At 41.0% G+C, this 24,167-nt stretch overlaps 2 protein-coding genes across 4 annotated transcripts in view; both read left to right on the forward strand.

Annotated features, from left to right (window-relative positions):
- On the forward strand, positions 1-17,224 carry TMF1 (TATA element modulatory factor 1). 2 transcript variants are annotated; one of them, XR_004242269.1, is made up of 18 exons: positions 1-258; positions 2,240-3,474; positions 4,337-4,440; positions 5,270-5,396; positions 6,311-6,416; positions 7,061-7,203; positions 7,926-8,092; positions 8,243-8,399; positions 8,859-8,951; positions 9,563-9,719; positions 10,415-10,607; positions 10,864-10,933; positions 11,017-11,109; positions 12,091-12,201; positions 12,712-12,858; positions 13,170-13,295; positions 14,118-15,574; positions 16,517-17,224. XR_004242269.1 is itself a non-coding variant. In XM_032120429.1 (17 exons), the coding sequence occupies exons 1-17, from the start codon at positions 117-119 to the stop codon at positions 14,259-14,261; spliced, it is 3,315 nt and encodes a 1,104-aa protein (XP_031976320.1). In that variant the 5' UTR covers positions 1-116; the 3' UTR covers positions 14,262-17,224. The 2 variants fall into 2 exon arrangements, 1 of the variants encoding a protein (XP_031976320.1); XM_032120429.1 differs by having other exon boundaries at positions 14,118-17,224.
- Positions 16,517-24,167, forward strand: part of EOGT (EGF domain specific O-linked N-acetylglucosamine transferase) — a 20,040-nt gene continuing 12,389 nt past the window's right edge. The window contains exons 1-8 of one of the 2 annotated variants that reach the window (XM_032120430.1): positions 16,517-16,601; positions 18,873-18,919; positions 19,748-19,981; positions 20,344-20,444; positions 21,001-21,109; positions 21,196-21,290; positions 22,391-22,495; positions 23,577-23,683. In XM_032120430.1, the coding sequence (XP_031976321.1) occupies positions 19,772-19,981; positions 20,344-20,444; positions 21,001-21,109; positions 21,196-21,290; positions 22,391-22,495; positions 23,577-23,683 (727 nt within the window). In that variant the 5' untranslated portion in view covers positions 16,517-16,601; positions 18,873-18,919; positions 19,748-19,771. Of the gene's footprint in view, positions 16,602-18,224; positions 18,408-18,872; positions 18,920-19,747; positions 19,982-20,343; positions 20,445-21,000; positions 21,110-21,195; positions 21,291-22,390; positions 22,496-23,576; positions 23,684-24,167 lie in introns of those variants that run through there. The other variant, XM_032120431.1, reaches the window with a different exon arrangement.

Genomic DNA, 24,167 nt, shown 5'->3' on the forward strand with positions numbered 1-24,167 from the left:
TGCGCGGGGCTGCTCTCGCTCCGCTCCGCTCCCTCAGCGCCGCGCCCGGCCCAGCCCGCCGGCCCCGCCGACAGCGGGGGGAGCTGCGGGGAACGGGCGCTGCGGAGCCGCCGAGGATGAGCTGGTTCAACGCCTCGCAGCTGTCCAGCTTCGCCAAGCAGGCGCTGTCGCAGGCGCAGAAGTCCATCGACCGGGTGCTGGACATCCAGGCCGAGGAGAGCCCCTGGCCCGACGCCGTCATCCCCGACTACGGTGACGGTAAGGGCGGGCGGCCCGAGCCGCCGTGCCGAGCCTCGCGACCCTTCCCCTCGCCCGCCCCCTCTGCTGTCTCCCCTTTACCTTGGGAGGTTTAACCGGCCCCCCTGCCCAAAGTCCCCCTGGTTAATATAATTCAAAGCCCCCCGGTTTATGTAATCCGCGCTCTGGTCCCTCCCGCGCCCCCCGTGCAGGGTGACACCGGCACGAAGCCGTCGCAGGCTGAGCTCAGAGCCTGGCTGGTGTCACCAGTGTCCTGCTTTTATCGCATGGGTAGCTCTGAGCTTCTTATACCTGCTTCTCAAGGCGTTGTTTATTTTTTTTTTTTTTTGTTGAGGGGCTAATAATTAGTAAAAACTGCTCAGTAATAAAGAAGGGGGAATCATGCTTTTTTCAGAGGTGTGCATGGATTTGCTCTTTCCAGCAGGGATGGCAGAGTAGAAACTGAAAGTCTGGTCCATGTAAACCAAGTGAAGTTTCCACTTTTCGTGGCTTCCAGTTCATAATCCTGTAACATCTGTTGAAAGGAATGTGCTGGTGGAAAGGCTGTTGCGGCTATGGGGAAGTGTCTCCCCTGTACGTGTGCTAATGGAGAACCTGACAGAACGGTCAGCCTTAAGTTGCTGTTTGGAAGAGAAAGAACAAAAAGGAGCCCTCTTATGAGAAACTACCCCCCAAAATAATATCTTAAAGATAAGAATAAATAAAAAAAATGGTGGGAAACAAAGTCATTTCAAATCAGGGTCCCTCTATATCTAGAAGAACTGTGTGTATTTGGAGGAGGAAGTTATTTCCAGGTGAAGCCACAGCAGAGTGAGATTTCTGAAAACTGAAAGCTGTAGCAATTGAAAGTTGGTTGCTCAGCAAAGGTTAGTTTTGGATGTCTTTGTCCCTTTGTGGGCTTGGCAATCATGTAAGTAGTCCATTGTCATCTTAAAATGCAAAAATTTTTTATTGAAAATTCTGTCATGCTTAATTTCTCAAAGCTTTAGACTTGTCCAGTCATTTTCAAAATTTGATTTATATCTTAGTATTTATGGTAGTTCTGTAATTCATAAGAAGAGCAGCAAAGATCAGCCTGCATCTGGTTCTCAGGGAAAACATACTTGTTTTTAAGAGGTGTCAAATGTGTTCTGAATGTTGGTTCAGAGCTTTTTCTGAAGCTGTTGAATCATGGACAAGGTAGCAATAAGTCAGCTGTTTGTAGCAATAAATCACACGTTTGTAGTATTTTTGGCAATGAAAACAGTAATTATCTGAATTTGAGATTTGAGGCCAACAGCTATCAACTGTTGTGAAAGTGGAAGCCAGCTTTAAATATTGTAACTCAGCGTTTTTAATAGATGCTGCTGTATAGAGTGAGTTTGTTTTTAAGTAGCCTGAAATAGTTATGTTACCCAGATTATGTTTGTAGGTACAAAATTGGATATTGTTTTTTGATTTATCTTTCTTACCTCAGATGCTACTGAAATTTGATGCTGAAATTCTTGTTCTTGCTGTTGACAAGTCTTGGAAAACCCATAAGAAATACAATAATAGGAATTGTTGATGTAGTTTTAGGGCAGCTTCAGAACTAAACATTTCAGTACTCCTCCACAGGAGAAGAAAATTCTCAGCTGGGCTGCTGCTGATTTTTAGTGTCAGCTCCTTGCTAATGCTTGGGTGTGTGAGGAAAAATATGAAGCCTGTCAGAAACTGGAGGGCAAGAACCCTTCTTGTAGTGTAAATTCTGAAAATACTTAAAACCTTTCCCCTCTGTTTTCTGTAATGGTGTATGAAGTGTTTATGTGCTGTTTGCAGATAACTGTTAAGACCTAGTCATTTTTCCCTCCTTTTAAAATGTGTAGTTCTCTTAATGCCAGCTTTTCAGATTGTTTTGCCTGGACTCCTCTCACTCTAGGAAAGCAGGAGGCCACATTTGCTTTCACCTGTACACCTTCAGAGTGGCTTTTTTGCCTAGCTCTCCTTTTTCCTTTTCTTTTAGGAACAAATTCTCTCATAAGTGGAGGATGGGACACATCTTCCTGGGGCTTAAGCTCAAATACAGAAGCCCAGAAGCAGCCGATATCGCCCACAGCCATCACTAAGCCGGTGAGGAGGACAGTAGTGGATGAATCCGAAAACTTCTTCAGTGCCTTTCTCTCCCCGACAGACGTTCAGAGTATACAGAAAAATCCAGTGGTATCCAAACCTCCAGCCAAATCACAGAGACCCAAAGAGGAGGTGAAAAGCACTTTAAAGGAGTCTCAACACTCCAGTCAGCTGGAAGGGCCAGTGACAACCGAGGCAGAAGGGAAGGATTCCTCCGTAGCTGTCCTGGACTTGAAAAACCTTGATACTCCCAAGGAGAAATTAGAAGAGAATGCTGTGCTTAAATCTGATGTCCAGCATGAGGCAAGCACAAATGAAGTTACTGACAAAAAGGTGTCTGCTCTAAATTTGGAAGAAGCTGAAGATTCTTCTACTGAAAAATCCAGTGTAGGAGGGGATGGAACAGCAGGTGCACCCGAGGGCACTTCTCAGCCCCTCGAAGCAGCCGCAAAAGACCTGGGTTTGGAAGGGAAGAAGACTGAGGACAGACAAAGCAATACCCCATCCCCTCCCATCAGCACCTTCTCCTCAGGCACTTCCACAACGAGTGATATTGAAGTCCTGGACCATGAAAGTGTGATAAGTGAGAGCTCAGTAAGTTCCAGACAAGAAGCTGCAGAGTCAAAATCCAGCCTTCACCTCATGCAGACGTCGTTCCAGCTCTTATCCACGTCTGCCTGTGCGGATTATAATCGCTTAGATGACTTCCAGAAAATGACTGAGAGCTGTAGCTCCTCGGACGCTTTCGAAAGAATTGATTCATTCAGTGTGCAGTCCTTGGATAGCAGGAGTGTAAGTGAAATAAATTCAGATGATGAGTTATCAGGCAGGGCTTCTGCTTCAGCGTCTGTCGCTGTCAGTCCTTCCGTGCCGAAGCCAGAAACGGTTGACACCCTGAAAAATAAGTCTGAAAACTTGAATGATGCTCCGGTGTTACATGCTGAGGAAGCTGAGATGGAAGAGAGTGGCAGAAGTGCAACCCCTGTTAATTCTGAGCAGCCAGATGTTGTTTTGGTTGCTGCTGTGCAAACTGTTGAAGATCAGGTTGTGAAGGAGGAGGCTGAGCCCCAGCAGGATGCTGGGGAACGAGTGGTAGAAGAGGACACTGAAAAGCAAGAGCTTAAAAAGGTAACTAAAACATGAATTGCAAATGCACCCTTTAATTACAACTTAAACTGCTGACATTTCTTTACATTGTCCTGTATCTCTTCTATTAACTTACTTGAATGAATTAATCAATGCTGAGCTACCTGACCCTGTAGAAAACTCTCCTTGATATCCTGTAGTGGAACAGTTCTGGTGAAATTTCTGGCCAGATAGTTGTTGGTTTCACCTGATCCACCTGGTTGTCATTGTTGGGAATTGTGAGTAGGGGTGGTAAACAGGAAGCCTTAGTAGGTCAAATGTGTTACTTTAATTCTTTGGTGTTTATATTTATATATTTTCTTGTATTTTTGTTATTTATCTATATTCAGCTTTCCAAAATCTGGCATTAAGTGATTTTGAGGATGTGAGCTAAGAGCTTTTGACCCCGAGTGAGTTTTCCTCCCTCATCTGAAGCTATTCTGCTGCTCTGTGCTAATGTTTCACAGAAGAGACCTTCCCATAGAAATTATTCTGTAAAGAGTGGTCAAAGAACACAGGCAGTTTTAATGCTTGATGTAAGCCATAGATTTATAGGCTATCAGCTCTAGTTAAGAACTTCATGCATTATTAAATATCACTGTTGATGATTTTTTTGAGGAACTTACTTGGGCCGCAAGTGCTGATTTAGTAGCATTTCTACACCTGAGAAAACAGGTGTCTTTATGTTCAGCTATATGGCAGAAATATGGTAATCCTCACTGACTCCTACCTCAAATTCCTGGAAACACTGACCAGTAAATAATCTTGTGAGGGAATGGGGTGGTGGGGGGGAAGGGAAAGCCTGCCCCTCTTGTGTATTAATTGTCCCGTTCATCTGATCTTTATCTGTAAAAACCTTGTCCAGATGATTGATTCATTAACTGAGAAGCTGGAGAAGAGGGAAATACAGTTATTAAGTACTAGTAAAGAAAGGGCTCGCCTGGAAGAAGCTTATGATAACCTCAAAGAGTAAGTATGGAAATACACTCAGTGGTGTAACTGTGGCTTTGCTGTAATACAGTCTTAGACAATAGATAAAACAAGGAGCTTTATGACTAGAGCAGAGGTTACAGGGGATGTGCACTGTTCAAGAAAGGTGGAAATAATGATTGCATGTGCTGTGATGGGATTTTTTTATAGACGTGTTATTTCTTGGGGCCAAAATCTCTTTTGGGAAGGAGCTGGGGAAAGATTTTTCAGTAAGCAAGCTGTGGGAATGACAAATGTGGAGAATCAGTCTTGGTTATTAATAAAGGTCTTTATTATAAGACTGGATTCAGCTATTAAGAAAGACTGAGTTTCCTGATACAGAGGGATGAACCTGATTTACTAAGTAATTTGTTGGCTAAAATGTAGGCAGTGAAAGTATGGAAGAAGGGCTGGTTGTAGGGAAAAACCTGAAATCATTATTTAATTTGGTTAAAGTTGAAAGGGGAAAAAATGGAAAGTTGTATTTACCAGCTCATTGATCAAATATTGAGTTATAAAATTTACAGATATGTGATCCTGTTGTTTAATGACTAAATTGATCCTAACTTAAGTGATTTACCCTTTATATGATACAGACTATGATTAATTAAAAAGTGCTTTATCAAGGGGCAAAACATTTAAGATAAATCAAGCATTTAGTTGTTTTCATGGGTAAACTACTGAATTAATAAAGATCTTTGATTAGGATTTCTAATACAGATATGAGATTTTTTGACTTCTGCTTATCATGTGTAATACAACTAAAATACTTTCTAAAACCATGTCACATAACTGTGCAACTGTTCTGGAATGTTCATTTTAAATGTAGTGAAATGTTTAGAATGAAAGAAGAGAGCAGCAGCCTTTCATCTCTTAAAGAGGAGTTTGCTCAGCGAATTGCAGATGCTGAGAAGAAGCTCCAACTAGCCTGCAAAGAGAGAGATGCAGCTAAAAAGGTAATTTGGCTTTTTTTTGTGAAATTAATATTTATTATTTTATGACACAATTGGATTTCTTGAGGAAAATCAATAAAAATTAAGCTAGGGAAAAGCATGAGGCTGAGAGGTGCTATCATGTGCTGTTAGTAACCAGCACGAGCTGTTTCCAGCCATCCGGGCAGCTCGCTGTTCACAGCTGTGTTCTTGCAGCCATGCTGTGAACCAGCTTAGGGAACTCATTTAAGTTGGTCTGCTTTGGGAAAAAAAGAGATTTAATGTGTGCTCTCATTCAACTTGTACTAAATATGTATTTGCATTGGTGAGGGACAATGGCCTGGGGATGTGAGGAGGGGGTGAAGAATGGGAATGGCTTCTTTAGAGGATTAATGGGTAGGAAAATTAAGGGCTGATGACAGATTGATTTGGAATGAGCAAAGAAATCTACAGCAGCAAAGTTTATGAGGTTTAAATGTTCTTTATGTGGTGTCACAGTGTTTCATTTCTCTACCTTAATGCAAAAAGGAAACTCAAATCTGTAACTGGAAAACAAATATTTTTCAGCTGTTTATCCCTGTGTTGACACAGCAGTGCATTGAACTAGTAAACTTATCCAGTATCTATGTGAGAATAGGACTGGTTGGTTTTTCTCTGTTGAAGAAGTTTCAAGAAAATTAAATGGATGGGGCAGTTGGAACAAATTGTACAGAGGATTTACAGAGTCTCAATCCTTGGAGGTTTTAAAAACTTGATGCAATAAGGCTCTGAGCAATCTGTTCTGATCAGATAATCTCCAGAGTTCCCTTCCAACCTAAATTGTTTTCCAAGCAAAGTAAGAGAGGAAAGGCAGAAGAAAAAGGTGCTCAGTGTAATTCTGCATTTTTCCCTACATGTATTTTAATAAACAGTCTTAAGTATTCTATCCTATTATTTAGGAAGTAAAGACTGTTAAAGAAGAATTGGCTACTAGACTTAATTCCAATGAAACTGCTGAATTACTGAAAGAAAAAGAAGAGCAAATCAAAGGATTAATGGAGGAAGGTGAGAATTAACTTTTTTTTTTTTAGTGTACTGGCAATGCATACAGGCCTTCTTTATGTGGGCAAAAGTGCTAAATTTGAAGCATGTTGGATGTTTCTGAACTTCTGAAGCATTTAGTGAGTAGCAAAGAGCAACAGGAGGGGTCAGGCAGGGACAGATGGCTGGAGAGGTGCTTCCTGCAAGATGCATTAAAAGGTGCTGAGAGATAAAACCAGCACGTGTGGAACAACACTCTGTGTTCCATTCAGAAGAAATCTGATGAGGGCATTGCTCATGGCATTTTTGCAGTGTCTCCTTTAATACTTTTCAGTTTTGGAAGTAAAATATAGTTTCTAAACAAATATGCCATTTAATTTTTTTTTTTCTAACACGATGAGCTCACTTGCTTTATTTTCAAAGCCTTTTATGTCCTATCCTATCCTATCTCACTGTAGCTCAGTGTAGCAAGGGTATCTCAGGATAAGATAGATTTAAACTTAAGAACTTGCATGAAAAAACATTGTAAGAATAAGTATTTCCATATTTGCTGGAGTATTTTTTTCATGGGACTAAACGGCAAGGAGAGGTGCTTCCTGCAAGGTGAATAGAGAGAATCCATAGAATTTCACCAATATGCACTAGCTTTATGTTCAATTTCTTCACAGGAGAAAAGCTTTCCAAACAGCAGCTGCACAATTCCAACATTATTAAGAAATTAAGAGCCAAAGAGAAAGAGAGAGAAAATATTAACACAAAACAGAGCAGAAAGATTAAGGAATTTGAAGAGGAATTGCAGCATTTAAAACAGGTGAGATATTTGGGGTTTTTGTTGGTTTTGTTTTTTTTTTTTAAGCTCTTTATATTAGCTGCAAAGTTCCCTTTTGGGAGGGCTCTTGATAGATTGACTTTTTTTTTTTTTTTTTTTAAATTTTCTGGAGAGTTCTCTATTTCATAGAATCCCAGAATGCCCTGGATTGGAAGGGATTTTAAAGACCATCTCATTCCACCCCCTGCCATGGGCAGGGACACCTTCCACTATCCCAGGTTGCTCCAAGCCCCATCCAACCTGGCCTTGGACACTTCCAGGGATGGGGTAGCTCTCTGAGCAGCCTGTGCCAGGACCTTGCCATTTCACATTATTGGAGCACTGAGTTGTGATTTATATGTGTATTCCCTGTAAAATTGCAGCGAGGGATCTTTTCAGCTGCTTGTTTGCACTTGCACTCCTGTTACCATGTGAGCTGGAAAACCTGTACCACCAAAATTCGAGCAGTTAGTGATTGAACCAACAAGACCTTACAAATTTCAGATGTGGTATGTGGAGTTGTGTGAAACTGTGGTGAAGAGCAGCTCCCTCCTCTGGGGAAGGCAGGGAAGCAAAATCCTTCTCTTCTTGCCAAGTGTTAGATGGGTTTAGTCACTTCGTGTGAGTTCATTCCAAACTGGTTGCCATTGTTGTCACTGTCCTCAGAGAGTGTTGTCAGCCCCGTGTCCTGGGGTTTGTTTCATGTTTCTTATTTGCATGGACAGGTGCTTGATGGCAAGGAAGACCTTGAGAAGCAGCATCGAGACAGCATTAAACAACTGAACAGTGTTGTGGAGAGACAAGAAAAGGACCTTGCTAAACTTCAGGCAGAAGTGGAAGAGCTTGAAGAAAGGAACAGGAGTGTGCAGGCAGCACTCGACAGTGCATACAAGTAAGCAAAGCAATCACGCCTTCAGATTGTGGCTCTTTCTTCTGCAATGCTTGTGAAATATTTAAAATAACAAAGTTATTTGCCAAGCTGCTGTTGGCATTGTATAAATTGTAAATGCATTGGGTTTTTTGTTTGTTTTTTTCTCCCCAGGGAACTTGCAGATCTTCATAAAGCTAATGCTACGAAGGACAGTGAGGCTCAGGAAGCAGCCCTAAGTCGGGAAATGAAGGCAAAGGAGGAGCTTGGGTTAGCACTGGAAAAGGCCCAGGATGAGGCTCGGCAGCAACAAGAAGCTTTGGCAATTCAGGTGGGTCTGAAATGCAGTCAATAAACTCTTTAATTCAACAGGTGACAGTGCTGAGGTGCTGTGTACTCCTGACGTAATGAACCAGGTGGAGCTCATTTTTGTGTACTTAGCAAATACCCAGAGGATTTCTTTCCCATGGAACTTGTTAAGTGTTGAGGGCTGGTTGTGCTAACCTTTAAAATACTAATTTTATTTAAAAGTACTTATAATTTTACTTGTCTAAATGAAATTACTTTGACAGGCTCTATTCTAAGTTTGTAGTACTCCTACCTCTTAGACAGAATTTTTAGTGATAAGGAAATCAGTGTAACTATTTGTGTACATGCAAAAATGAAGCCTTTTCTTGTAAACAAAGTTATCCTGTCTAGCACTGTTTGAAAATGGTGTAGGACTGTGGCAAGGAATAGGTGATGATATAACTTTTGGCAAGAGTTGAGTAATAATTTCTGGTTTATTTAGGTGGCAGACCTGAGACTGGCACTGCAACGTGCAGAGCAGCAGGCAGCAAGAAAAGAAGATTATTTACGGCAGGAAATCGGTGAACTACAACAGGTACTAAAATAAACAGAAGATGCCAGCTTGTAACTGCAAGGAGGGCTTCTAAAAACCCAAAAATAAAGTGGCATGAACAGCCTGAAAGAGAGGCTTTATTTTCCTGGTTACCTGCAGTGGTTATCCTTTACAGAAGAGCAATGAAAATATTAATGGAAGTGATTTTTTAATCACATAGTGGAAAAAAGTCAGAATTTTTTATGATGCCTCTTAAATAGAATGCTGTCCTTTTTAAATATGAGACAAAATACAGGCATTAATTTTCTGATAGTCATCTAAAATTGATGGCAAGTACATTTTTGAATGACTCTTTGTCTGCTTCTTAAGAATATTTTTATTGTTCTTAAGGGCCAGAATATAGATCGTTGCCAGAATGTTTCAAATGATGTCCAGAGGTCTGGAATTTCTGGGCCCTTGCTCTGTTATGTATCTAAACATATTTAACTTCTCTCTTGGAATTTCACACTTTACTGTGAGTTTGAACCACATGAATGCTAGATTGTAAAGCAATCATTTTAGAAGGTAAAGCAGCTGCGATTTATTTAGATGAATTCTGTATTAATCTTCCAATCCATCACATGATTTTAATTTTATTTAATTTGTGTTTTCAGAGACTCCAGGAAGCAGAGAGCAGGAACCAAGAACTGAGCCAAAGTGTCACCTCTGCTACACGGCCCCTTCTGCGGCAGATAGAGAACCTGCAGGCCACGCTGGGAGCACAGACCTCTGCATGGGAGAAGCTGGAAAAGAACCTTTCTGACAGGCTGAGTAAGATAGTTCGAGCTTTTACTGAACTGTGAAGCTCTGGGTGAAGATATGAGATACCTCAAGGTCAATACACAGTGCTTAACACTTGCCCAAAGTGCAGATGGTGGATCAGGAGAGATGAGCACCAAGTGCTTTCCTCCAAGGGAAGTGGTGTGGGGGGGTTTTGCCCAGGTTCTTGGACGGGTAATCCATTGATTCTCTTTAAAACACACTCTAACATAACATTGTAAGGTGGAGGGGTTCAGGTGTACATGTCCTTACAGCATCTAAGGGCTTTGAGTATTCCAGTATGGAGCCTGGTGCTGAGATTCCAAATTGTAAAGTTTGGAGTCATTTCCTTACCTAACTGCATAGGTGATGATACATACATTGGTTGATACAGTTGTTTTAAATGAAAAATACATTAAAAGCCCAAAGGTGGACCCAAAGAAATTATTTCCTTTCTGGAGGCCATATGTAGTTGTATATTGCATTCTGAAAGAGTTTGAAATAGCCTCAGTTTCCATTGCTTTGATTCTCTGTGTGTGAAAAATATTTAATTTCCCTCACAAAAGAAATCAAGATATGTTTTTTAAGAAATATTGGTTGCATATAAAAAAAAAATCTCAAATTCAGTTTTGATGCATAAATAAATGGTCCATATTATAGATGTTTGATCAAAAGAAGTTAAATTCCATGGTTTTTTTTACTATTAGGTGAGTCTCAAACTCTTCTAGCAGCAGCTGCTGAGAGAGAACGGGCTGCCACAGAAGAACTTCTTGCTAATAAAATTCAGATGTCTTCTTCTGAATCTCAGAATAGTCTTTTAAGGCAAGAAAATACCCGTCTCCAGGCTCAGCTGGAAGTGGAGAGAAACAAGTTGAAGAAAATGGAAAATGAAAAGAGCAGGTGAGTTCATTTTCGGTTGACAGCATGTCTTTGTAACTGTAGCAAAATGGAGTTTAATATGGCTATGCAACATGTTTGCAGAATGTTACAAAATGTTAAGGATACTTTTTTTCATGCTGAAGATTGAAAGTGTTACATTCATAACATTTTGTAGCCTTGCAGCTATGTTTGTTTTAAAAGCATCTGAATCTGCAGAGAATGGAAGAGAGATTACTTATGTAGTGACTTTCTCTGCCTCTTTCCTTCCTCCATGTAGGTATGAGGTTGAACTAGAAGGGCTCAAAGATGAGTATGCAAAAACCTTGGAAGATGCAAAGAAAGAAAAGGTATTGCCTAGTTCAGCTTTAATCTCTGTTATGGTTGGAATCTGAGCTGGCAGGAGGTTAACAGCTTGTATTTATCTTTGCAGACACTGCTGGCTACTCAGTTAGAAATGGAGAAGATGAAAGTTGAACAGGAGAGAAAAAAGGCAATTCTTGTGCAAGAAGCAGCAAAGGACAAGGTACCAAAACCTAATATTTCTAAGTCTTATTGATATTGTCTTTATTTAGTAGATATCTATACCTGAAAGTTTTAGTACCTGGCAGTGAAATAGGTGTTGTGTTAGACTCACTGAAATAAGTTTTAAATATTAGTCTATTTAACCTGTGAAGAGATAAAATATGGGTTGTTGTCTTAATCCTCTGTGTTCTTTGAGTGCTCTTAGGTAGTTTTTCTTCTGAAGCTACTTGTTTTCTTTGCTTAGACTACCAGCATTGCTTCCACTGAATTCCTGTTTTGTTTCACATGACTGTGTGTAATGTTCCACATGCTTTCCAGCTGAAGTCACAAGTCATAGAGCAATCCTCAGTAGTCATTAAATTCATTATCTCTAATTAGCAGTTAGTATTCAAATAAAACAACTTCTGTTATTTGTTTCTTACTGTTTCCAGTTCTAAAATCTAACTGCTTTCCCCTTCAGAGGTTAGTATGCTTGTAGACACTGCCTGGAAAAAGGGGCCAGTCTGTTTTGAGGAGTTATCAGTAAATCATTAGCATGTGAGAAATCCTGGCATTTAATTCATACACTTTATTTAAAAAGAAGAAAAAGGCTTTAACATTGCTCATAACATTCATTCTAAGAAGAGATATCTTCTGGGTGTGAGATACTCTTTCTGTGATACATTTGAGCATACAAAACTGCCTCTGGGTCTCACTTGGATACTTGAAAGAGAACCTTTCTTGGTGTAATTAGCAGCTTTTGTCTTAATTTCCTGAAAGGTCTGAGATCTTGAAGATACGCTGTAAGTGTTACAGCACAGAAATTGTTTGTTGTTGAACTGTCATGTGTTTTAGTGATAGGGCAAGTAAAAAGTCTGTCATATAGTGTTCTGTAGTTGTTGGTGGAAAAAAGGAGGCTATTTATAGAATCTGGTTTTTAGCATGTTGTGAACATTTTTTCTTTTTCTAATTGTGATATTGGATGTCTTTGTTTGTTTTTAAGGACCGGAAGTCATTTACAGTTGAAACTGTATCAAGTACGCCGTCAATGTCCCGCTCCAGTTCCATAAGTGGGGTGGACATGGCAGGTCTTCAGACCTCTTTCCTCTCACAGGTAGGATAGATCACCTATAATGGCTTTTTTTTTCTTGACAGACCACTTACTTTCCTCCTCGAGAACTTTTTACTAACATAGAAAATGACTCTTAAAGAGCGTATATGCCTTAGACAAGGTAATGTCCTGTGCAGAAACATCTAAAACCTGTTTACAAGATACCTGTGACTGTAGAACATACAAGTGATTTATTTTGACTGCACTCCTGGTTTAGGATACACCCCTGCTCCCTAGGCAGCATCACTGACTGCTCCTTTCCTGTCAATCCAGTTCGTGATGTCAGAGTTAAATGGCACCTGCATAAGAGTCAGAACTTGCCAGTAGGGAGCTATCCCAAATGTACCTATTCACCTTAAGCTTTTGTTTTGAAAACAAGCTTTAAGCATTGAAATGCTTGTCTAGCACAGTGTCATTTTAAATCTTAAATGATGTCATATTTAGGAGAGGGAAGATTCCAAAATGGACATGTTTTTCTCTTAGTTTTCAGCTTCTCTAACCTTCTGTTTGTAGGATGATCCCCATGATCACTCGTTTGGACCAATAGCTACCAGTGGGAGCAATCTCTATGATGCAATAAGGATGGGATCAGGTTCAAGTATAATTGAAAACCTTCAGTCACAGCTAAAACTAAGAGAAGGAGAGATTTCACATCTACAGGTATCTTTTCAGAAATCTTGGTCAGTGTTAAGATAATTCTGTGAACCAGCACAGCTGTGTGGGGATGAGCATGAGAAGGACTTGTTGCTTCCTTTTTTATTTTGGCAAGGACCTAACCAGAAAACTTATCTGTCTGAAAAGTAAAAAACCCAAGCCATTGAGATGTGATGAGAAAGTGAGAGTGGATCTGAAATGTGCTGTTTCACAGTCTGGCTTAAGAATAAGGCTTAATTACTGTGTATTTTGATATGGTGTTTTATAAATACAGTAAATTCTTTCCTTCTCCTACTTGTTATGTGTGCTTACCTTAGCTGGAAATTGGAAACCTGGAGAAAACTCGATCAATAATGGCAGAAGAGCTAGTTAAATTAACAAATCAAAACGATGAACTTGAAGAAAAAGTGAAGGAAATACCCAAATTACGCACACAGTTAAAGGTAAGTGTATTTCTGATGTAAATCCATTGTGAAATGTAGATAATTGCATTTCTTTAGGAATAATCCTATCAGTTTAGGAATATATTCAAATCTATCTCTAAGCATAAGTGACCGAAGAACCTGGTTTTGGTTGGTTTTTTTTGTATAGTAGCATCTAAAAATGCCCACTCCATTGTTAGGGAGTCACTTCAAAACACAGTTGTTGGAAACATGTGCTGTGCATAGGACTGTGTGCTAAATCAGGGAGAGACCATTTCTGTTTCTATCATCTAGGCACTTGTCTGGAGCTGGATTTTTTAGTAGAGGGAGTGTTGTGATAAATAGCATGGGTTTATGAGAGGTTGATGCAGAATCTGAATATGTGTCCAGTAGACATACGGGAAACAGGAGAAATAATTGAATCTTAATGTTTAACAATTGAAACTGAAATACTTGAAATTTTGGAATAATTTTTGACTACAGAACGTTCAATTTCCTCTTGAAACATTTCACAAATTGGTCATTCTTGTAGTAAAACAGTGTAGTCTTCTAACTGATTTTAATGCTTATAGCAATTGAACTTCAAGGTGCTTCAGTATGTCCTCTGAAGCCAGCACTAATTCTTTGCAGGATCTTTGGAATATCTTCCTTTAACATCTAGAATAGAAATCTAGCTGTATACAAAGCACAAAGTATTTTTGAAGAGTTTACTGTGTACTTCACTGTAGTCACACTTTGATAAAGTAATGCTGCACTTGTTTCCCCTGGTAGTGTAAAACTCTGTCCCAGCAGCAACTTGTTTGAAGTTGAAAAGCAGTGAGATAACAAACTGTGTCCTTGCAGGATTTGGATCAAAGGTACAACACAATTCTCCAGATGTATGGAGAGAAGGCAGAGGAGGCTGAGGAACTCCGACTGGATCTGGAAGATGTGAAAAACATGTACAAGACTCAGATAGATGAACTTTTAAAACAAAGACAAAATTAATTCCTCATGGAACTGCTAACGTTATATGGTGACAGACTGTAAAGATAATTGTTTATGTAAATGCTGAATTTAAATGTCTTGTAAAAAAACCCTGTATTATAGAAAATGTGACTATATAATAGAGTTCATATGTTGACAGAAGAATCAATGCTTTAAGTGTTCTGTCTGTTCTGTCTGCAGTTAAATTATTTGTGCAATATTTAATTTTTTTTCTTCAGTCATCCCTTTATTTAAGTTTTTGCTAAATGGTGGGTCTTTTTACTTGTAAACAGCAGAAATGATGGTGGTTACCTCGTGAGATAGCACTGGAAGGCATGAGTAGTACTAAAGCAGGCCTTGATTCATAATCCTTGTAAACCTATGAAAAACACTTTAGAAGTCTTTTTTAAGTGCTCTTCATATGAGTTTTCTAAAATCTCTTCAGTTAATTTTTAATAGCAAAGTAGCAGGGGCTTGCTGACTGAAGCATAACTGGTGGTTATTTTTATGACAGGAAAATCTTAGATTTGTACTTGCAACATCTGAACGTGTCAGGGTGATTATTCTTAGACAAATTAGATTAGTCTGACTACTTTACACTAAGTACTCTAAAGCAGAGTGTGAGGTTCAGATGAGACTTCAAATTACATCTTCATCTTGTATATTGCTTGTGTTCTCATGAGCAGTCTGGAGACAACAGCTCTGCTCGTAATTATGTGTTCAACTTTAAACACCAGAAATCGGAGCTATTAAAGATCTGTTCTAGATTTAGTAGCTGATTTTTTTAACAGTAGCTAAAACAGTTCAGAAGAATGCAGAAAACTGATTTTTTTAAAAAGAAATTGCTGCAGATCTCATGGTTCCTTTTATATAAGTAGCAAGGGTTAGACTTCTTGCAAAATTGAACTGTGGCTTAATAATAGTTTTCAAGCAAGTCTCCAGTGGTTGCAGAGTATTTCTCATGCCATTCCTTAAGCGAGGTATTGGTCAAACAGCACTCACGTGACTTGGAGTTGAGCTGCATTTTTGGTAATGTCAGAGGAAATGTTTGAATTGGACCCTTGGGAGTGCTGAGAATCGCGGGAAGAAGCTTTCGTCTTCCTCTCGGCATTCCAGAGAGCAAATATTTTGCTGCATCTCAGAACCTACTCGTGTGAAATGCTGGGCAGTTGAAATTCTTTGCTTATCACACCAGTGCCTCTGTTGGGAGAGGGTTTTTTTTCCCAGACCAGTACACATTGTAATTTGGGAACTCTTTTCCTGCTTGGGTATTCGGTGGCCTGACAGACAAAAGATGTGAGGATGAGGAGTTGCTTCTGGAGAAATGCCTCTCGGTAATATGACTTTACTATGGGGCTTAAGGATTTATTCCTCACTGGGAGAACAGTTAGTCACTAAAGTTGCACAGGCAAGGGAATGTTCATGGAAAATGCTAGTCTAATTTGAGATTCAGGCAGTTACTCTATGAAGATTTCATTAAAGCCATAGAGCAAGAACACTAAAATTTGTTATAACTCCCCATCTGTCATAGAAACTTAACTGCTTTAATAAAAATGCTTTTTTCGTTTCTTTTCTTTTTTTTTTTTTTTGTCATTGGGAGGTGGTAGGGAATTACCCTCTTGCCTTCATTTCAGTTTTGGAAACTATGGTGGTACGATTTTTCTTCTAAAAACTTGAGAATTTAACGCTTTGCCTTCATATTGAAGCATGGTTGGTTGCTCTAAGTTTCAGAAAAACCCCAAACCAATCAACCCTAAACAAAATTCAGTCCATATTAAAACACTTTGTGGAATTTTACTGATTTATTTTGTGTTAGAATTATGATGTGCAAAGATTAATTCAGCCTTTTCTTAAGAAAACAACTTTTTATGATGGTTAAAGATTAGGAATTCTGTTTAGCTTTTATCTACTACAGCAAATCAATAAATTGCTGGTTTTCACCATATCTTTTTGCAGTCTTGGTAGACAAATGCAGCAGTAAAAAAAAATAAATTATCCTTTGAACTTTTATTGGGATCTCTTGCTGCCAGTGCTTTTGAAGGTAACATTTCCTGTGTAATGTGAGCACATGCTCCAAAAGGACTGAGGCAGTTCTGAGTATGTCTTGGGCTATCTTGGGCTTTCAGGAAGAGCTTAGGTAAAAGGGAAATTTTAACATGCAATCAGCATTAACTGTTTTAGATGTAAAAATGCAAAAAGTATTAGATTTTTAAATTTTACTAAAGTAGATATAAGTATTTGTATTGACTATTTTTGGATTCTGTATTCCATTGTAGTGCAACCTTTACTATCACCTGAGAATCAGATGGCCTTCTGTGTCTTAATCATCAAAGCCTTAGAAAACAAAGTGGCTGTTGGAAGGTAACATGGACTTTAAAGTATCCTGGTTTGCTCATCTTTGATGTAATTGTCTGCTTGTTTTGGAGAAACATTAATGTCTGCTTGGACACAATTCATTGCTCTTACTGAGATTGCCTAGAAGAGTAACATGCAAAATGAAATGAATTAGGTTAGATTTCTAGTACTCACATTTGTCTAAATTTATTATTTTAGAACATTCCTTCTGAAAGCAAGTAATTTAGCTCTCATTTTCACTGCATATGCAAGTATGAAGAAATGTTATTTAAAGGTTACTCGGTGTAGTATTCAGAGGGAACTGAATTGCTAATGGAAAGGCCTCTGTGGATCTAGGTGGGTTTGGATGAGGAATAGATTACTCTGGTACTCAATTCCTTTAGGAACTCAAGAGCCCATGTTCAAAATCCCATGTCAAAATCACATGAGAGAAGAGTTCTATTTTTTTTTCCCTGCTACAAGTTTGTTGTACATTATGTGCTTACATTTTACGAAGGGCTATAATGATCCTTAATATGAGGTGAAATGGTTATTACAGTGAAATTAAACCCTTTGGTTTCTAGTTGTAAAATATGTATAAACTGTAAAAAGCACGGGTCAGGGTAAAATAAAATTTTCCGCTAACAGTGTGCTCTGGTTCTCTTTTAGAGAAAAGACTTAAAAATAGTTCTGGGGTGAGTGGGTGGGTGTGGACCTAGTGCTGTGAAAGGAAAATATTACTTAAGGTAGAAGATACCAGATGTAGTTGAAATTCAGAGTCACAGATGCCAGTTCAACTCTTGTGGTGCCGTGGGTACTTAGGTGCGAGGGGCTGGTTTATTTCTAAATGCACCGCGGTGATGGGGTTGTGGATAATGTGAAATGTAGAATAATCTGCTTTATTCAGGTAAGCGGTGTCCCTTCGGGATCAGCACATCTGCCGGTGCCTTCTGTTCCGCGTTCTCCCGCAGGTTTCCTGGCTCCGGCTGAGCGTTTGTTCCTCGTTTTCCACCTGGGAACGAGGGGAGAAGAGGCCTGGGCTGTGGTGGAGGATTAAAAGCTCTTGAGTGTTGGCGCTTGTGCCTCCCTCGGCGTTCGTCACTGCGGGAATTGGGTCAAACCGGAGGAGGGTGCGGGGTGCCAGCCCAGGCAGGAGCGCTGCCGTGTGTCAAGGAGAGCCGGGCATCGATGAACCTCTGTCCTTGCGCCTGGGAGTGTTCGTGAGCGCGGCGGTCCCGGGCCGACCCCGGCCCCGCTGCTGCCGGCCGGGGCTCGGGGGGACGCCTGGAACAATGGGGTGCCGGAGCCTGCGCTTCCTGCCGGGCCGCGGCAGGAAAAGGCCCTTTTCCTCCGCATCCTGCGCTCGCCGCTCCCGGGGCGGCAGCGCTTAATTTCCGGCAGCAGAAGGAAGACGCGGCTGCTCCGCCGCCGCTCCCCCGCGGGCAGGTGCCCTTCCCCGAGGGCCCCACCTGAGCCGCGCCGCCGGACCCGACCCGCACCCGGGCGCCGCTCCGCCGCCCCGGCCCGCCGGCTCCCCCTTCCTGCCTGCCTTCCTTCCCTGCCTCCTTGCCCGCTCCCGCCGCCCAGGGCGGGGCGGTCCCGGCGGCCGCGGCTGCTCCCGGCGGCGCTCCCGGGGCGGGCGCGGCGGTGCCGCCCGCCCCTCCCTCACACCCGCACGGCGCTTCCCCGCGCAGCCCGGCGGGGCCGGGCCGAGCGCTGCCCCCGGACATGAGGATTGAGACCGGCGGCGAGCGCCGAGCAGGAGCAGCGGCCGGTCCCGTGGGCCGCGGGGCTCCCCGGGGCCGGCGGGGCTGAGGTGCCCTGAGATACGCGGTGAGATGCGATGCTGTGCCGGGGCGGGGGAGCGCAGGGCGGGGCGGCTGAGCCGGGTCCAGCACGGGCATGGCAAGAGTGGGTCGGGCACCAGGTCCGGCTGGGCCAGAGGCTGGGTCCGGTTCTGGGTCTGTCGTGGAACCAAGCACGGCCTGGCACAGCGTGCCGGGCACCTTCCCGAAGCTACGGCCCCTGAGCCAGTGCCCAGGGGTGGGTAAGGACCGCGTGTTTTGGGGATACCGCAGGGTTTGTGATGAGAGGAGAGGTGGGATCCTTGCGAGATCCCCCCCCGCCCTGCCCCAGGCACTGTGCCGGGGAAAGGGGCCTGAGTGATAGGTCAGCAGCGTGCCGGGGCTGTGAAAGCTGCTTTCATTGCTGGGAACGTGTCTCTAGAAGCTGGACAGTGTCCTGAGGAAATCTCCTTTTGCGGGACGCATCTAACTCCATCTTCCTCCCCCGCTCTAGGTTTCTGTACCTGGGAAATCTGAAGCGGTTCTTCTCAAACCAAACAGGTAAAACTACTTGTATCGTAGGAGTTTTGCTAAAGGCTTTGGTTGAAAGCAAGCATGCAAATTTTAGCAAATTATAACGCCAAAAAAGGTGGAGTTTAGATACAGGCCATACATTTTTTTTCCTCAGGAAGTTTAATGGTTCAAAGCAGGGGTGTTAGATGAGAAGGTTGTATTAACAGGAAGGTATGCAGTCTGCTTTAGGGTATACAGATATGTGTGGGCCTGTGTGTGTGTATATGTATATATATAAATACACTTTCATTATATATAATATGATATATAGAATATACTCAGTAGTCAAGTTTCTTTAACATGATGTTAAGCACTAAAAGCAGGCATCCTGTAACAGACTTATCTGTGACCCTATATTTGCATCTACATAGTTTTCCTTCAGCTAATGACTAGTTGAAAGTGGAGAATGCACTATTTTTATACTTATTTTGAAACTAAAAATCCTTCTTTTCTCACCCCTCCCCCCGGTTCTTCTACTTTTTCTCCCTTCTCACTGGATATTACATGCTCTATACTTAGTTTCCACATTGAACTCTCAGGATCCCTTGGCATTTAGCTAAAGTAAACACACCCATTTTAGCTTGACTGGGAGTTTGTAGTGCGTAATAACACTCAATGACTAATGATTCAAAGATAATCCTGAGGTTGTGCAGTCTGGCCTCTCAGTGAAAGTTTGGTCTTCACAGGAAAAAGAAACCACCCCAGAAATGCAAGTACAAATTCTTTGACTATGTGTCTGACTCTGACTGAATTTTGTCTTTTATCCTTGAAATACTGCAGTTAATTTCCTTTTTTTTTTTTTCCTATTTTATTTAGAAAGTACAGAACTCACAGGTTGCCATGTTTATGTTGCTTGTGTTTGGATTGCTACTGCAAGAAATTCTGGCTAATTCCCAAGGTGAAAATCCTACTGAATTCCCAAACATTTGGGAAGAGCCATTATATAGCTACAAAGCCATCGACTTGCCAGATGAGCATATCCCCTACTTTCTGCACAATAACCAGCATGTTGCTGACATCTGTAAGCAGGATGCTCTTTGCCCATATAAAGTAAGTTTGCTTTTTGCTGTTTGTTTGTTCAAATATCCTGTTGGGGTGGTTTGTTCTTGGGAGTTGTAGCAATTGAAGATGGTGAATAATTGGTCTCCTTGCCAATTGGTCAGGAAAAGGGTTTGTCTTAGAACATATTAAAGACAAGACTAACATTACTGTGCATGTGTGTCCTCTTTGGAGCCTCTGTTGTGCATGAAGAATCTGGGTGTTGTTTCTCAAACTCTGTTTGAAAACAGACCAAACCAAAAGCCTTTTATGCAAAGATTTATGAGCAAGATGTCATTTAAGAGCTAACAACAACCTTAAGTCATTTCCCATTTGCCTGTTGCAAAACATGATTCAGTCATTCTGTGTTGCAGAAACACTTGAAGAAACTGAAATCCTGCTGGGGTTATGAGAAATCTTGCAGATCAGAGAACAGGTTCAGTTACCCAGTGTGTGATTATGTTGAAACTGGATGGTAAGTTCAATTTTAAAAGTCTACTGTAGATTATGGTAAAAAAAGAGGGTAGTGCTCACTTTGATATAACTGTGAAGTAAACATTATTTTGATATTTAGAATTTAAAGCATGATTTTTAATGGACACCTGTATATATATATATATACAATATGTGTATTCATTCATAATGAGCCTTTCAACATGATTAAAAAAATTAACTTTTTAAGGAAGAAAACACTGTTAGAAATGCTTCTTGCCAGAATGTTTTCATTATTCTGATTTAGCCTTGAATTCAGTTTCCTAAAATAGCTGTATTTCCTTTCTTAGCTTTAAAAACAGAGGAAAAAATGTTAAAAAAAATGTATACCCTTTTAGGGGAGAATAGCTTTAAATTGCGATTGATGATTTCACTAACATGCAGCTGATAAGTGCTTCCTGTTTTGGCATCTTAAATGCCAATAAAATAACTGGCTGGTTCTTCTGTTCCACTCTCAGTGGAAAAACGTTATCTGTTGAAGTTATTACTAGAATTGAGCAACAGACCTTGATTTGTTTCCTCTCTCTTTCACACATCAGGGCAAGTGACATCGAGACAGCCCAGCAGATATTCTGGAAACAAGCTGACTTTGGATATGTTCGAGAGAGGCTCAGTGAAATGAAAACCCATTGCAAGCCTGCAGCAACAGTAGGTATTTCTGATAGGTATGATACTTTGCACTTGGTTTTAAAAATAGTTTTCGTTATTGACAGAATTCTACTTGTTCTTAACAGGGGGATTCATCTCTGACCTGTTCCCAGTACCTTCAGCATTGCAGAGCAACAAACCTGTACATTGATTTACGAGCTGTAAAGAGAAACCACGACAGGTCTCTGATTTACCTGTGTTGTAGCAAAAATGGGATCTCAGGGAAAAGGATTTGAAAATTAGTTTAACAAAGCTGGTTTGCTTGTTGCCATGGGTTTTACTGCTGATCAGAGACTTGTTGCTGAAGCCCTGTAAAAGTTTATACCTCTTCATTGCTGGCTGCTGCTGCTGTCAGCAGCACAGGTTGTTTAAAAAACCAAGTTCTCAGTTTTATGGAAGTATGATGGGTGATTGAAATCCTCCCTGGTGGAAGAGAGAAAAATTTTTCTGTGTCTTCAGTCATGTCCTTCCTTGATCAGATGATGTGCAAAATACAACTGTTTTTGTCTGAAGCACCAACGCCTTTCCTGTACCTTTATAACAGATCCAGGAGCTGCATTTTTAAATACCGAGTGACTGAGGAGAGATCTGAACCTGGATTCTCCACATCCCAAATTAAAATGCTGCATATTGGAAAACTGGATGAAAAAACCATGCCACTGGTGCTGGCATGACCCTCTGCCTTGTCTTTGAAGTCAGTGTCTAGATCTGGTTCAGGACTGAGACTGGTATTACCCTTCAGAATGGGTTTTGTCCTCATCACAGCCTGTCCTGAAAAACGAATTTAGACAGTGCTTTTAGCTGGCAACTTGTTTTCAGAAAATCTGTTCTTGCACCTCTCTCTTCATATGTCATGTAAAATCCTTGGGTATTGAACTGAGTTGTGAAATCTGAGGTAAATTTCAGTGAGAAACTGTTAAAAACAAACAAAAACTCCAACCAGTGATGCTCCTGTTATTCAGTGATGCATAAGTGTCATGTAGAAAAATCTAATTAAATTAATAATTTGGGTATGTGTAAATAATTCTTAATAACAAGATTGTTATTAGGTGGATTAGTGCTATTTTCTAAGGTGATGTCTGGACCTTCAAGGACACCACTATCTTTCTTTGGGAGTTGTGGGAAATTCTTGATTTATGCTGAGGAAAATACTCAGGTTTTAAATATGTATGAAGTGCCCTGCTGAACTAAGTAGCACTGTCTTGAGTATGTAATTGAGATTGCAGGGCACTGGTAGCCCTGTTGCACAAAAGCTGATAGACTTTTTCTAATTTGTGTTAGATTCAAAGAAGACTTTTTCCAGAAAGGAGAAATTGGCGGTCATTGCACCCTCGACGTTCAAGCGTTTTTGGCTGAAGGTCAACGCAAGAGCCCTCTGCAGTCTTGGTAAGAATCTCTTGTCAAGGCTGCTTCCAAGTTCACTTGCTAATCGTTTTTGATTTTTGTCATTGACATTAGCAGCTGTGTGTAGGGGATTTCATACTGAGGAAAGACTTGCTTCTTTTAAGGTCAATTTGAGAGTTTATATTAGAAACCTCTGATAATTACATCTATGCAGAAAGTCTGAACCACACTGTGTGGAATTGTGTCCTGCCTCATTTGCAGCAGCAAAAGATGTGAAATCATCTTGCAATTGGAAGTTCTAACCTTCAGGTGTTTTCTGGCAAGGTGCTGGTGCTGTGCCTAATCTGTGTGTGGAAGGGGTAACTACTTTGTGGTGAGATGTCTTGAAGCTGGCACTTGTGTGTGAGTTCACACAGTCCTTGGTGAGGATGATCTGGGTATGTGCTCACACGGCCTTCCCAGGGAGGCTGTGCTTGGAATGTGAGGTGGGCTGAGGCTTCAGGCTGAGTAGGAAGTGCAGAGCATCACAGCTTGGATGTTAGCACTTCAAAGCTGCATTGCCAGTTAATTGATGAAGGAACAGGAGCCATTAAGGTCAATGTAATAATTCATTCTTTTGTATTTTCTTTTTCTCCCCCCATTTTGCATTGATGGTTAATTCAAGTCAAGAACTGCTGCAGAGGAGAAAGACTTTTCTCCTCTACCTGCTATTGTCATCACAACTGCTCATCCTTGTTTAGATCCAGGAATGATAAATACTGCCTCTACCTTCATTATTCCAACCAAGGCATGGAAATCTCGCTTAAGTGTCTTTGGCAATGCAGATCAAGTTGGATGGACCCACAGATCCAGGCTCTGAGGTTCTTTGTTACATCCCTGCTGCCTTGATTTGGAGATCAAAGGTGCTGTTCACTCCTGAGATCAAAGGCAGTGTTTAACCTCTAGAAGCCCTGAAGAACCTTCCCATTATAATTTCAAATCATTTGAATTGTCAGACTCTATCAGTTTTCAGCAGTCTTGTTAAATGGACTGGATGGACAGTTACTAAACCTGAGACATATGAAGTACATTTGTTTAAATGTGTTGATGTCAAAGCATATTCTGTGTGATTGAATCTTTCTAGGTTTGCAGAACTCCAGACATTCACTGCATTAGACTTCAGGCCTCTAGAAGATGAGAAGTGTGACATTGTTATTGAAAAGCCAACATACTTCATGAAATTAGATGCAGGTAATCGGTATCTTTATTTTTTTTTTGTACTGCAGTATAAAAAGCTCATATTCAACTTGCCCATCTACATTATGCCTTTGTGATTAAGTTCACTTGTAGTATGAAAAATGATGTGATTTTTTCATTCCTTTTTTTGGTGTAGTTCCAGTGATGAACTTGGAAGCTGAAATTTGAAAATCTTATAATTTCCCACACATGATTTAAAAAAAAAAATCAGAACGATTTCCTGTTGTTTGCCTTGCACAGTTGTTCTCTGGACTGTGGTTTGGCAGTGTCTGACTTTGTGCCAAAGTCTGTTCTGTACAGTCTCTGGCTGTGTTTCTGCATGACAGGTTTCATACCATGAAACACCAAGTATGGGTGTCTGTGTCCTGCAGTGTGTGCTCAGCAGCAGGATTCTGTGTGGGTTGGATGATAGGGAAGTGCTGTTCCAAGAGGGGCAGCACCCAGGCACCTTTAGGAATCTGACATTTTTTGAGCTTCA

Source organism: Corvus moneduloides, chromosome 11 (genome assembly GCF_009650955.1).
Source record: "Corvus moneduloides isolate bCorMon1 chromosome 11, bCorMon1.pri, whole genome shotgun sequence".
In the NCBI taxonomy this organism is placed as follows: Eukaryota; Metazoa; Chordata; class Aves; order Passeriformes; family Corvidae; genus Corvus; species Corvus moneduloides.